The sequence below is a fragment of the Gopherus flavomarginatus genome, chromosome 11 (assembly GCF_025201925.1).
Source record: "Gopherus flavomarginatus isolate rGopFla2 chromosome 11, rGopFla2.mat.asm, whole genome shotgun sequence".
NCBI lineage: Eukaryota > Metazoa > Chordata > Testudines > Testudinidae > Gopherus > Gopherus flavomarginatus.
In genome coordinates this window covers 405,144-418,665 of record NC_066627.1, presented here as the reverse complement: position 1 = coordinate 418,665, position 13,522 = coordinate 405,144, and the positions used below count along the sequence as shown (strand labels likewise).

At 43.1% G+C, this 13,522-nt stretch overlaps 1 protein-coding gene and 2 gene segments (V, D, J or C); all 3 read right to left on the bottom strand.

Moving 5' to 3' along the window:
* LOC127031398 (uncharacterized) overlaps window positions 1-13,522 on the bottom strand; it is a 414,252-nt gene that overhangs the window by 368,450 nt on the left and 32,280 nt on the right. The gene's annotated exons all lie outside the window — the stretch shown is intronic.
* LOC127031407 (T cell receptor alpha variable 27-like) overlaps window positions 1-13,522 on the bottom strand; it is a 134,222-nt gene that overhangs the window by 104,947 nt on the left and 15,753 nt on the right.
* Window positions 3,799-5,205, bottom strand: LOC127031415 (T cell receptor alpha variable 18-like). The segment is given in 2 exon segments: window positions 3,799-4,375; window positions 4,988-5,205. Coding segments are annotated over 2 exon segments (396 nt in total).

The following is a 13,522-nucleotide window of genomic DNA, read 5'->3' as shown; positions in this document are numbered from 1 at the left end:
CATCGATATGTAGCATAAAACTGGGAGGGAAATCCTGATTCTACTTTTCATATGAAATTAAAGTAGTGACGAAATATTATTAAAAGTTAAACTAAATTTGTACCTTCGGTCTAACATTTGCCCTCTGTGGCTTACCTTTCTTATCGAAAAGTCTCTTTTAATCCAAAGCGTCCTCCTTGATAATAATCAAAAAAATCAGAAGAATATACTGTAGGGCAAAATGCAGGAACTAAATTGTGTTGGAGAGGATTAATAGAATATCAGATAGGAAAAAAACATTTTCTATCAAAGAACAGATTTTACAAACACCTGTCAAGGATGATCCAAGTACATTTGGTCCTGCCTCATCACAGGGGGCTGGACTAGATCATCTTTCGAGGTCCCTTCCAGCCCTGTGTTTATACGATTCTGTCATATTGCCATAAGTAACCCCCTGCTCAGTTTTTGTAGAGCAGAGATGCGGTTCTCCCTCACTGTGAGTCTCAGAGCACAGTAATACACAGCGCTCTCCTGGTGAGAAACAGCCTCAATCTGGAAGGGAACCGTCCTATTACCCATGTACAAAGACGCTGAGAATTTTCCCTGGACAAGCGTCAGATCCGGAGCATCAAACTTCGTTTTAGTCAGTATATGCTGGAAAGGCTGGTTCGGATACTGCCGGTACCAAAACAGATACGGGTTTATGTCAGCGGTGGTGAAATTGCAGTGTAAAGTTACACTTTGTCCCTCTGAGATTCTCACTTCTGGAGGAGACTGGTCCACGGAGTCACTTTGTGCAAGACCTGTGGAGGGGGAAAAAAAGCTTTAAACAGCGATCTATGCGTGTTTGGAACTTTTAAATTCAGTGCCACTTGGATCCCTCACTCCCTTGCCCTCCTATGAAAATTTCAGCCTGTATATGTGTAGGTTTGAGTCACTCCTTAAAAACATCTCTGTATTCCCAGCACACCGATGACTTAATTTGTGATGTTAACCTGGTTTTCTCTTTGCAAAGGAAAACAAAATTCCTCCTACGATTTTTGTTCAGAAACCTTTTTTTTTCCTTTGTAAGTGCCTTTACTTCAAATGAAAGTTTTTAATCTCACCTGACTGCGGAAGCAGAAGCCAGAGCTGTACAGCCACATACAAGAGCATTTTGCAGCTTCAGGTTGTCCTGATGTTGTTACTACGATCTGCAGCTAGTTTTAGAATATCTCCTCCTCCTCTGTTTCTGTAAAAGACCATTCATGTCCTAAAGATGATACCTGCTTCCTCCGTGACCTTTGTCTCCTCCCTCTCATCTTGTGACGCTACACAACGAGGCAAACTCATTCAGCTTCCGATTCCAAATTAGTTTAATACACACACGCAAAACATAATATAAATTAAAATATGGATGCGAATGTGTGCCCCGCCCCCTAGTGGATATCAAATAAAACAACAAGAAAATCGTGTGCTCATCTCTTACGAAAATCTTCTGTGTCTCATACGATACTTCATGTGGGGTCTCTCTCCAGAGGATTTTTGAAAATGAGGCTATTGTTTTGTCTGAATAATGGGAGGGTTACCAGTTTTTTAAATCACCCCCAAAAGATACAAAATAATCCATCTTTGATTTCTTGCTGTGCCACTAATTTCCTGGGTGACTTTTTGGGCAAGTCATTTAGGCTCTGATTATTATAGGTACTAAAGTGCCTAATGAAGCAAAATAGAGACTTAGTGGTATTTTAAAATCTACTAAATGCGTAACTCTCACTGAATCCCTCTCTAAGCGCCTATCTTCATCTTAACAAGCTTAAGAGTTAGATTCACAAAGGGACTTAGGCACCTAAAGTGGCAAGTAGGTGCCTAAATCCCAGAATCAGGCCCCTCTGCTCCAATAGACTTTTTAAAACTATTTATCCACTATGAAACAGCTTCAGTAGAAGACACCGAGGTTCCCCCCTTCCCCATCAGAATGCCCCATAGCCCAGTGAGTACCTTAACTATTGGGCTAAAAGTTACAAGGGATCCCTTCCTTTTCTCTCCATCAGCTTAATTGAAAGAAAGGGTTTGCAAGTGAGACTAGAGAGGTATTTCCCTACAGCCCAGACTTAGGCACCTATCTCCCCGAGAGAGGCGGGGCCTAGCACACACCACTCAGCTTGGTATCTCCCTGTAGGCTAATTTAGGGGAGGAGACCCCTGCCTGCTGGATTTTGTGAATCCCATTCGGAGGTATCTGTCTCTCTCAGCTCATTGTATAGGGAGCCTGGGCTCCAAACTTGAGTTTTGTGAATCCCAAAGATTTTCTAGGCACCTAAAAGCATGTTCACCTTCACAGCACCCAAGTTCTTTTGTGAACTCGACAGACAAACCTAGAAACCTCACTCGGTACCTCACTTTCCCAGTGTATGATAAAATGGGTGTAGTAACACTTCCCAGCATCACAGTGGTGTTTGTGAGACAAATGCAGTAATGTTTGTTCAGTGCTGAGATTACATTCCAGTACTGTACGGAGCCAGCACAGAGATCCCAGAAGCGGGGATCGGCTGTCAGTACAGTTTAGGACAGTAAAAAGGTATAAAAACTGATTTTAATATTAATCTGAACCCAAAATCTCAATCATAAACCCTAACTCAGAATCCTAAAAGCAGCAAAGAGTCCTGTGGCACCTTATAGATTAACAGACAGTTTTGGAGCATGAGCTTTTGTGAGTGAATACCCACTTCGTCTACATGCATCCGACGAAGTGGGTATTCACCCACCAAAGCTCATGCTCCAGAACGTCTGTTAGTCTATAAGGTGCCACAGGACTCTTTGCTGCTTTTACAGATCCAGACTAACACGGCTACCCCTCTGATACTTGATATCAAAATCCTAATGTTCTCCATAACTCCTCGCTCTGATCATAACCAACACTCGAATCCTAACCCCAAACTCTAACTTCTCCCTAACCGTAACTGAAAGCCTAAACATAACCCTCACCCTAAACATAACCTCAGCCCCAGCCTTCAATCTAACCATACTCTAAACAATAAACCTGAAAGTAACTCCTTCACCTTACTTTTCTTCTAATCTTAATTTTAAATGTTACCCTGTCCCTAATCTTAAACATAGCCCCGGTTCTAAACAGAACCCTAAACATTAACTTCTATCCCTACTCTGACACCAAGATTTATTTACCCCAACCATAACAAACTATATACATTTCCCGAACCTAACGCTAACCCTACACACTAATCTTAAATACTAACCCTTAATCCAGCGCTGGGCAAACTACGACCTGCAGGCCTGATCATCCTGCCCCACTCAGCCATGGACAGGGAGCAGGGGGGAAGTTGGATGGGGCGGAGGTTGGGGGGGCAGTAAGGGGATGGGGAACAGGGGGCGTTGGATAGGTGTGGGAGTCCTGGGGGCCTGTCAGGGAGCGGTGGTGTGGATAGGAGTCGGGGCAGTCAGGTGACAGGGAGAAGGGGGATTGGATAGGGGATGGAGTCCCTGGGGGCAGTTAGGGGTGAGAGTCCAGGGAGGTCTTGATCAGTGGACAATGAGGGGCGGTTGGATGGGTCAAGGGTTCTGAGCTGGGCAGTCAGGGGGCAGGAAGTGGGAAGGGGGCGAGGGCCAGGCTGTTTGGGGCTGCATAGCCTTCCCTACCCAGCCCTCCATAGAGATTTGGAACCCCAATGTGGGCCTCAGGCCACAAAGTTTGCCCCCTCCCTTAATCGGTCTAACTCTAATATCCACCCCTCCAGCTCCCATCTGTGCCCCAACCCAAAGCGTTAACTCTAAGCCTAATCCTTAAACTGACTGTTATTCCAACCCTAATCCTTAACCTCAATGATACAAATAAATTTAACCTTATATTCTAAGCAGTAGATAAAACCGTAATAATCTTTAACCCCTGACTCCTAATTGTAATCCAAATGCTACCCAAGGCTAGGGTAAAAAAAAAGTGCGGGGGTGGGGGAGAAGGTGAAGAATAAAACAAATATATTAAGGAATAGAGATTATACTCTGAGGTCTTGACACGCGAAATCTCAGCTATTTCAGCCCTTTGTGTTTCTATCAGTCAGGGAGGTTTTTGTTCAGCTCCCAGGTGGCTTTGCTCACTGTGTCTCTCAAGGCGCAGTAATAGACAGCAGAGTCGTTCACTTCGCTGGAGTTTTTCTCCAGGTGGAAGGATTTGGAGTCTTCCTCCAGGTTAGCAGAGAACCCTCGCCTGCGCCTCTTCTCCTCCTCATCCAAGGCTGCATATTGTGTCAGCAACAGGCTAGGGACTTCATGGGGATACTGCACATACCAGTAGAGTACAGGAGACCCAGAGTAATCATAGGTGCAATAAAGAAGCACAGATTTTCCTTCATGGATGGTAACGGTGCCTTCGGGCTGAGTTACTGAGTCTGCATCTGTCCTTTCTGCAAAAGAAAAAATAAAATTGGTAACTGATCAGGGCTGGAAGTTTCATAGTATCTTAAGGCACTTGGGGTCCCAAACTGAGCTGTAGATCGGCTCCTCGATTTCTTAAAATCCTTCCAAAATCTCAGCCAAACATAACACGGAACATCCTCTCAAGTGTACCTTGCTTCCAAAGATCTCATTCAATTTACTCCTACACTAACCTATCTTAAAAACATAAAAAGGACCATACTGGGTCAGATCAAAGGTCCATCCAGTTCAGTATCCTAAATACCGACAGTGGCCAATGCCAGGTGCCCCTGAGGGAGTGAACCTAACAGGTAATGATTAAGTGATCTACCCCTCTTAAAAATGGTGTCCAGATTCCTTTTACTCTTAAGCAATTTACAGCAGAAATAAATAACTATTTACACAAAAGGAAGGAATCCATATCTTTTTCACACGAATAATTTTCTATGTCCTTCTGTTGTGTCTCTCTCAGCTAATAGTTTCATATTTAGGCATTGAAAGATTGGAAGGTAAGAAAAATTGAATGGAATGTCTTGGCCACTGCAAAAATGCAATTTAGAAAATGGAAAACAATAAAATAGTTCAAAACAAATTATACTCACTTGAACAAAAAAATATCAAAACCAGGAAGGAGAAAGAGAGCGGCATAGCCGTTTTAACAATTTGTTGTTTAATAATCTTGCAAAATCTACCCTTTTCCACATCCACAGCTGTGTCCTTTTCTTACCCTGATGCACAGAAGAGCAAAGACAAAAGTCTGCTTTGGATGTGATGCCTTTAAAAATATTATATTTCTGCTTTTGCAATAGCTTAGCAGCTGTGCTAGTTGTATGCTTGTGTCTCTTTTCGGTCTGCAAGAGCCCTTGAACTTTTTCTGACCATGCCTGAGGAGAAGAATTACAGGAAACTGCTGCAGAAAGGAAATAGGCTTTATGCCGCAGACAAAAGGAATAGTTCTTGCAGCAGTAACAGCGATTCCTTGTGTGCAAATCTGTTAAGCAGTGGGGAATACACCGCAGAGCCGCTGGAATGCTTCAGTCGGCCTGGGCTCCACATTTGACGTTGTAGAGAGGGTGTTTTGTTTGTTTGTTTGTTTGTTTTAGGGTCTCTTGGTTTTACCAGCAATAAAAACTGAGGGCTCAATTAAAATATTATCTGAGTGAGTAATGGAGGTAAACTTCCTGCTCCAGGGTGTAAAATAATGTCGAATGAGGGGAAGTAGAAATACGTTTTCTCTAAGGGCAAGTTCTCCCATATCCATCCAGCGAAGGGCCCCTTGTACCTCCACTGAAGCATCTTGTACTGGCTCCTTCTGGAGACAGAATACTGGACAAGGTGGAGCCTGATCCATTATGAACCTGCACTTCCTGGTTTTCTTTAAAATTGCTAGCAACTTTAATGCTCAGCCCTAACTCAAAATCCCAAATCTAAACCTATCCCCCAGCCCTGCGATTAACTCTGAACCTTTATCACAACCCCTTACTCTAATTCCCTCAGAGCCGTAACTTAATGCTGAAATCCTAACCCTAAACAGAACACCACCTTAACCTTAAACTTAACCTAAAAATTGCCAGAACCCTCACCCTAACCTAACCCTAACCTTAGCTGTACCACTACCCTTACCTAACCCTAACACCAGCTCCTAACTCTAATCCTAATTTCCCCTAATCCTGTCCCCAACCCTCATCAAAAATTTAACTCTGACCCTAACACTAAATGGAAACCCAATCCTAATTCTAATCCTAGTTCTAATGCTAAATCTTAACCTAACACAGAAATTGCTCTAACCCTAAGAAAAAGGTAACTAGAAACACAATCCTACCCCTAAACTACTGCTAGTACTAACTGCTTAGCACTAAACCTAAACCCGAAATTAAAACACTAACCCTTAAGTAGACCTAACCCCAGTTTCCACCCTCTATCTTCTAACCACCCTACAATCCTAAAGCTTTAACCCAAATCTAAACTGTAACCTTAAAATAACCATAACCTTAATCCCTAACCCTTATCAATAACAATACATGTAACCCTAAATTCTAACTCATTGCCATACACACAATACCCCAGCCCGTTACCCCTAACCTTTGACCCTACCCCTCACCTGGACTAGAGTAAAGAAAGGGGATTAGAACACGTCAAAGTTATTGAAAGTGTTAAAGAGAAAGGATTTGCATTCTCTGGGGCCATGGCTACACTAGAGAGTTGCAGTGCTGGTGAGGGGGTTACAGTGCTGCAGTTTAGGATGTGGCCACACTTGCAAAGTATGGCCAGAGCTGCAACTGCCTGGTTGCAGCGCTGGCTGTACACCCGGTCGAGCCTCGGGTGTAGCGATTCCAGCCCTGGTGATCCAGCGCTGGTCAGCAAGTGTGGACCCCACCAGCGCTTTTATTGACCTCCGGGGTATAAGGAGGTATCCCAGAATTCCTGTCCACAACAAACCGGAAGAAAGGGAGAGCTCGGAGTTCAGCCAAACTGCTTATTTAAAAAACAAACACAGCTCCTGTTTGCTGAGCGAGGGAGGCAGGCAGGGGAATTACTTTGGAATGTTCACAGCTGTTTGCTTGAAGAGAGAAACAGCACGCTCACACAGCAGAGGGGGAGGGGGAAGTCCGTGTTGAGCAGTTGCTTATCTGGTCTGACGGGTATTTAAAAGTACATAATTTGCATTTAGTGAATGAGAGAGGGGTGGGGGAAGGGGGTCAGAACTTTTAAAATGATTGGAGGTAGGCACTGTGTGTTTTCCAGTCCTTAGAACTTGCAAGGCAGGGAGCTGAGAACAGTGTCAACTCCAAAAATCCATTCTCTCTGAGTCTCTCGGAAAGGAAGGAGGAGGTGGGGACTGCAGAAGGCAGAGTTCCAGAGCATACAGGTTTGAGAAACTGTCATTGATAGATGGGATGTATATTGAAAATGCAACACTGCTACCACTTGAGAGTTTTCTCTTTTCTATCACTGATTATAAGGCTGTTTCCCTGTTGAAATTGTACCACCAAAATGAGGAGAGTATTGGTATGGTGTTATCTTTTTCTTTCTTTCCTGTTTTTGTGGGTTTGTTATTTATTTGTTTTGGAATAAACTATACTCTTATATTTCAGGGCATGAGCCAACTTCTAGCTGACAGGAGTTCAGGGGGGAAAGACCCTGTGGACACCTTACTCAATGAGAGGGGAAAGACGATAACAGAAAATGTGAAAATGGCAGAAGTGCTTAATAACATCTTTGTTTTGGTTTTCACCAAAAAGGTTGGTGGTGATTGGAGGTCTAACATAATGAATGCCAGTCAAAATGAGGTTCAGAATCTAAAATACAGAAAGAACAAGTCCAAAATTACTTAGACAAGCTAAATGTCATCAAATCACCAGGGCCTGATGAAATGCATCTTAGAATATCCAAGGAGCTGACGGAGGAGATATCTGAGCCATTAGTAATTATCTTTGAAAAGTCCTGGAAGACAGGAGACATTCCAGAAAACTGGAAAAGGGCAAATCTAGTGCCCATATATAAAAAGGGAAATAAGGACAACCTGGGGAATTACAGACCATTCAGCTTAACTTCTGTACCCAGAAAGATAATGGAGCAAATAATGAAGCAATCAATTTGCAAACACCAAGAAGATAATAAGGTGATAACTAACATTCAGCATGGATATGTCAAGAACAAATGTCAACTTGATAGCTTTCTTTGGCAGGGTAACAAGCCTTGTAGACAGGGCGAGGTGCTGTAGATTTGGTATATCTTGAATTTAGTAAGGCTTTGGATACTGTCTCGCATGATCTTCTCATAAACAAACTAGGGAAATACAACCTAGATGAAACTACTATAAGGTGGGTGTATAACTGGTTGGAAAATCGTTCCCAGAGAGTAGTTATCAGTGGTTCATAGTCACACTGGAAGGACATAACAAGTGGGGTCCCTCAGGGATTGGTTCTGGGTCCAGTTCTGTTCAACATCTTCATCAATGATTTAGATAATGGCATAGAGAGTACACTTATAAAGTTTGTGGATGATACCAAGCTGGAAAGGGTTTCAAGTGCTTTGGAGGATAGGATTAAAATTTAAAATGATCAGGACAGACTGGAGAAATGGTCTGAAGTAAGTAGGATGAAATTCAGTATGGACAAATGCAATCTACTCCACTCAGGAAGGAACAATCAGTTGCATGCAAACTGAATGGAAAATTACTGCCTAGGTAGGAATTCTGCAGAAAGGGATCTGGAGGTCATAGTGGACCACAAGCTAAATATGAGTCAACAGTGTAACGCTATTGCAAAAAAAGCGAACATCATTCTGGAATGTATTAGCAGGCGTGTTGTAAACAAGACATGAGAAGTAATTCTTCTGCTCTACACTGTGCTGATTAGGCCTCAGCTGGAGTATTGTGTCCAGTTCTGGATGCCACATTTTAGGAAAGATGTGGACAAATTGGAGAAAGTCCAGGGAAGAGCGACACAAATTATTAAAGCTATAGAAAATATGACCTATGAGGGAAGATTGAAAAAATTGGGTTTGTTTAGTGTGGAGAAGAGAAGACTGAGAGGGAACATGATGATAATTTTGAAGTACATAAAAGGTTGTTAAAAGGAGGAAGGAGAAAAATTATTGCTCTTAACCTCTGAGGACAGGACAGGAAGCAATGGACTTAAATTGCAGCAAGGGAGGTTTAGGTTGGACATTAGGAAAAACTTCCTAACTATCAAAGTTAGCACTGGAATAAATTGCCTAGAAGATTGTGGAATCTCCTTCGCTGGGGATTTTTCAAAGCAGGTTGGACAAACACCTGTCAGGGATGGTCTCTAGATAGTACTCAAGTCCTGCTTTGAGGGCAGGGGACTGGACTAGATGACCTCGCAAGGTCCCTTCCAGTTCTATGATTCTATTATCGTATAACTGCTCATTTGAAGGTTTCCTGCAGAACTTCTGCATCTTTCTTGGAGGTCGTAGACTGGGGTATATTAAACACCCGATATAGTATGGTCCTATGTCTCCTGACTTAATTAAAATTTGTGTACAATAATTGTTAATTCTTAACCCTAATCCCAATCACTAATGCTTTTTTGCCCAAACTTTACCCCCAAAACACAACATTTAATCCTAACCTTCATCACAAAACCCAACCTAATCATAACACTAACCCTAAACCAGAACCATAAGCCTTAATGTTAATGTTAGCCATAAATTTGAACCATTACCCTGATCCTGATGCTAACTCTAATGATACATATACCCTAATCCGAATCACAATTATCAGCACTAACCTTAATGATAACCCCATTTATAACCCTATACCTCACCCTAATCTAAAACCTTGTTCCCTTAAATGTTTATCCTGATGCTGACCTTTAGCCCTAACAGTAACCTGGCCTAGGATACATGAGGGAATTGGTAGAATTATTGAAAACATTAAAGAAAATGGAATTTTATATTGCCTATGTCCTATTACGAACTTGTCACACAATGAGTTCTTGAGTGACCCAGACTTCAGAGGCATCAATCCTTTGTGTTCCTAAACACTGGAATGGCAGGAAGAGCCTGCGTATTCTTACTGCGGGGCTAAATCTGCTGTGGGATCCTTTATTGTATTCACTGAGAGGCTGTCAGTCTTTAGGGAGCTCAGGGCGCTTTTCTCCTCACTCCACTTCGAGACTCTGAATAGACCAAGGAACCCTGGAGTGAAATGAGGCCTTGGGCACAGTGCTAGGGGCAACTTTAGCTTGTTGTTTCGAGGTGAATGAAGGCGGAAGGAGCCTCTGGGTGGCTGGGGAGGTTTTTGTATCTCCTGGAACACCCCTTGGCTCAGTGTGGGGCTCATGGCGCAGTAATACACAGCAGAGTCACTGAGCTGGGTGGAGCTTTTGCACAGAGGGTAGGAGGTTTTGTTGTGTTTGGCTTTGAATCCTTTCCTGTCTCCCTCCTCGTCCTGCTCCTCAGAGTCTCTCACAAAGAGCCGGGGCGCCTCTGTGGGATATTGGACGTACCAGAAGGTACGAACAGGCACAGAGCTCTGATAGGTACAGTCCAGAAGCAAAGATGCCTCTTCAGAGAGAGGGATGCGGCCTTGAGTCTGTGTCACCGACTGTCCATGTGTCTCCCCTGGGTGGAAAAATGAATGTGTATGAGTTGTGATAAATATGGTAGATAGATGGAAAGAAAATGGGAACTTCCTAATGTCTCAGAATCGCTGAGTGAAACACATAATCTAGATGCCGGAGGCATCACATTACTTTGGATAATAAGGGTTTGGGGGTTTGTTTGTTTGTTTTGTTTTTCTAAAGTTGCACAAGGTAGAGCCAAGAACATAAACTATGGAAGGGTTTACTTACTGCAAGGAAGGAAAATTATCTTCCTCCCTTAGCCTTCTTCTGCCCTGCCCCCCAATACGTTTTATAGCTTAACTTGCTGGGTCGAGGGGTGAAAAATCACTCCCCTGAAAGCAGCAAGTCTGAGCGCCAGCGCAGACGGGCTCATGGAGGTGGATTACCAGGAGCGCTGGGAGAGCTCTCTCTCTGGCGAGACCACATTTGCACTTAAAGTGCTGCCGTGGGAGCGTTCCCCGACAGCGCTGTGACGTTACCAGTGTAGACATACACTTAGAGAAGACAGAGAATTACCTTGCTCAGGGTCACCTACCTCCCAGAGCATCCTGAAAGCAATGAACAACAGAAACACTTCAAGCGAACCCCAACAGTGTATACACTGGCTTTTGGGGATATTTCATCTCAGCTTCGGCAATGGAAAAGGAAGAATGCAGTGCTCGAAATGCAAAAGTCTGGGCATTTCCCTCAAAAATTACTATGGGGCACTAATAATTTCCACCCAGACAAAATAAAAAATATATTTCCACAAGAATATTGCCAAAGTGGCTGGTATGCCTCATGGTTTCAAGGTTTCCTTGGTTAATAAGATAAGTAGCTATTTTTAACAAAACTGAAATATAGTTCTCTAGTTCCTTGATAAATGCTAGGGGCAGTGGAGGAAAAATATTGTAAGCCCCGATACAACTGTTAACTTTATCATCCTCTCTTGGAAATCTTGGAATTCCCAAACTGGATCAGATCAGAAGTCCTCTCAGTGTCTAGCTGTGGCCAGAGCAAGTTACTTCAAAGGAAGACAGGTGTCAAACACCGTTCCAAAGCCAGTTTTGAGTGAAACTACCCTCAGTTAGATCCCTCTTTCTACAAGGTATTTTATAGCTCAACCAGAAATTCTGGTATTATTGCAGGAAAGACTGGTGAAATTCTCTGGCCTTTATTACACAGGTTGTCTGACTAGATGAGAGTGGTCCTTCCTGTATAAAATCTAAGAATCTATTAATCAGTTTGAGGTAAGTTTATGTCCTGAAGCAGGGGTATTTCTGACCCTTCCAAACTTCCACCATCTATGCTAAATTAGAGGGATAAAAAGAAACCGGGTTCAAATTCTCAGCTGGCGTAACCTGATTTAACTCGGCTGAAGTCTGAAGATCTGGCCCAGTAGTTCTGACACATTTCTGAGTTAATACGCACCAAGAATGGAAAGGATCACAGTAACTGACATCCAGTTGACGAACATTGTCCCGCTACCAGCTGGGATAGAACCTTCTCCCCAACACCAGCGAATTAATCTTCCTCCTTTTTCTTTCCCCAGAGATGAAGAAGGGGTGGGAAGAGAGGTCTTATTCTGAGCGATGCCTTAGGTATATGTACAGCTCCAGTGGTGAGAGACTCTCTGGTCTGTAGAATGACGGTGACCCTAAGCACACAGCAGTCTGATCTTGCCCTTGAATGAGACCGCTTGGTTTCTCGAGAGTGTGGGGAAGAGAAACGGCTAGGGTAGGGGAGACCACATTGAACACCAGGCTCTGAAAGGACAGCCCTGCCTGAAAGGCGAGTGGGTGATAAAACATCGCCCCCATGTGTTAAAAGGAGAAAGTTATTCTTCCAAAGCAGCTTAGAGTGTTTCTCTTCTAACTATTCCCACGTGTAAAGCTGCAAAACCTGACTCATGTTATGGAAAGGGAATTTATGTGGCCAGTTTTTTGGCTAGTGGCCACTGTTGTTAAATGCCTTAAGTTTCCCCCTTTAAGCAGTGTTCAAAGAGGAGTTATTTTGGCCAGCTCCCTTGGGAGATAAAAACCTGTTCAGCTTCCTTACTAATCTCGCAGTTTATAATTAATCACTCCATGTAGTACCTAGTAGCTCCCCGAGGAACAGCCTTTCGGAGGCATTTAGATGTCTGTCTGCGGTGGATTTTCAGCTTTTACACTGATATGTTAATCTGGAAATAACATTTGAGTAGAAAGTTCATAGTTTGGTCCTTAAATTGTAGATTTCCAATGAACAAATCCTTGTTTAAACGGGTGAATGGTTCATGGAAATTCATTATCACGTTAACCAATCACCCTTTGGAACTCATTGGTACAAGACTATATACGTGATGTCAACAGTTTACCAGGATTTTTTGTAAGGATGATTATATGGATAAAAGTATCAGAGGGGTAGCCCTGTTAGTCTGGATCTGTAAAAGCAGCAAAGAGTCCTGTGGCACTATGGCTAAACAAATCGCAGAGTGTCCCTGATGCGGTCTCTACAATTTCAAGGTGGATGAAACTCTCGGTCTCAAACAAATTGACATTTGTCCAGGGTTAGGGGGAAAACTTCCCTATCAGAGATTATCCCATAATTACCCAGTGCAGGGTGTCTTGTCTTGTCCCTTCCTCAGAAGCATCTGGGAGCAGATACAGCTAAAGAGCGAACGCTAAACTGGATGGCCTTCTGTTCTGATAGAGTCTGGTCATTCCAATGTTCCTATCTTCCCAATTTCTACTTCATTCCATTTCTAAAACCTTCACGCAAGAAACACCTGCGGAGTCACAAGAGGAACTAATTGTGGAAAAAATAATGACAGGATTTGCATTTTTAGGTATCCTGGCTGTTGGGGAAAAGTAAGGCGTTGAATTTTTAGTTTCTCAAGGCCATAGATATGTAATGGATCAGAGCCTTGGCTGCTGTAAGCTGGAGTAGCTCAAATGATTCCTAGGACGTTCACTGCTTCAAAACAAATGAGGAACTGGACCAATTTTTAGCGCAGCTATGACCAGTTAGCGCCAAGGTGGGATCAGGGCCATTGTCTCTAGGGGAAGTGGGCAGATTAACACCACC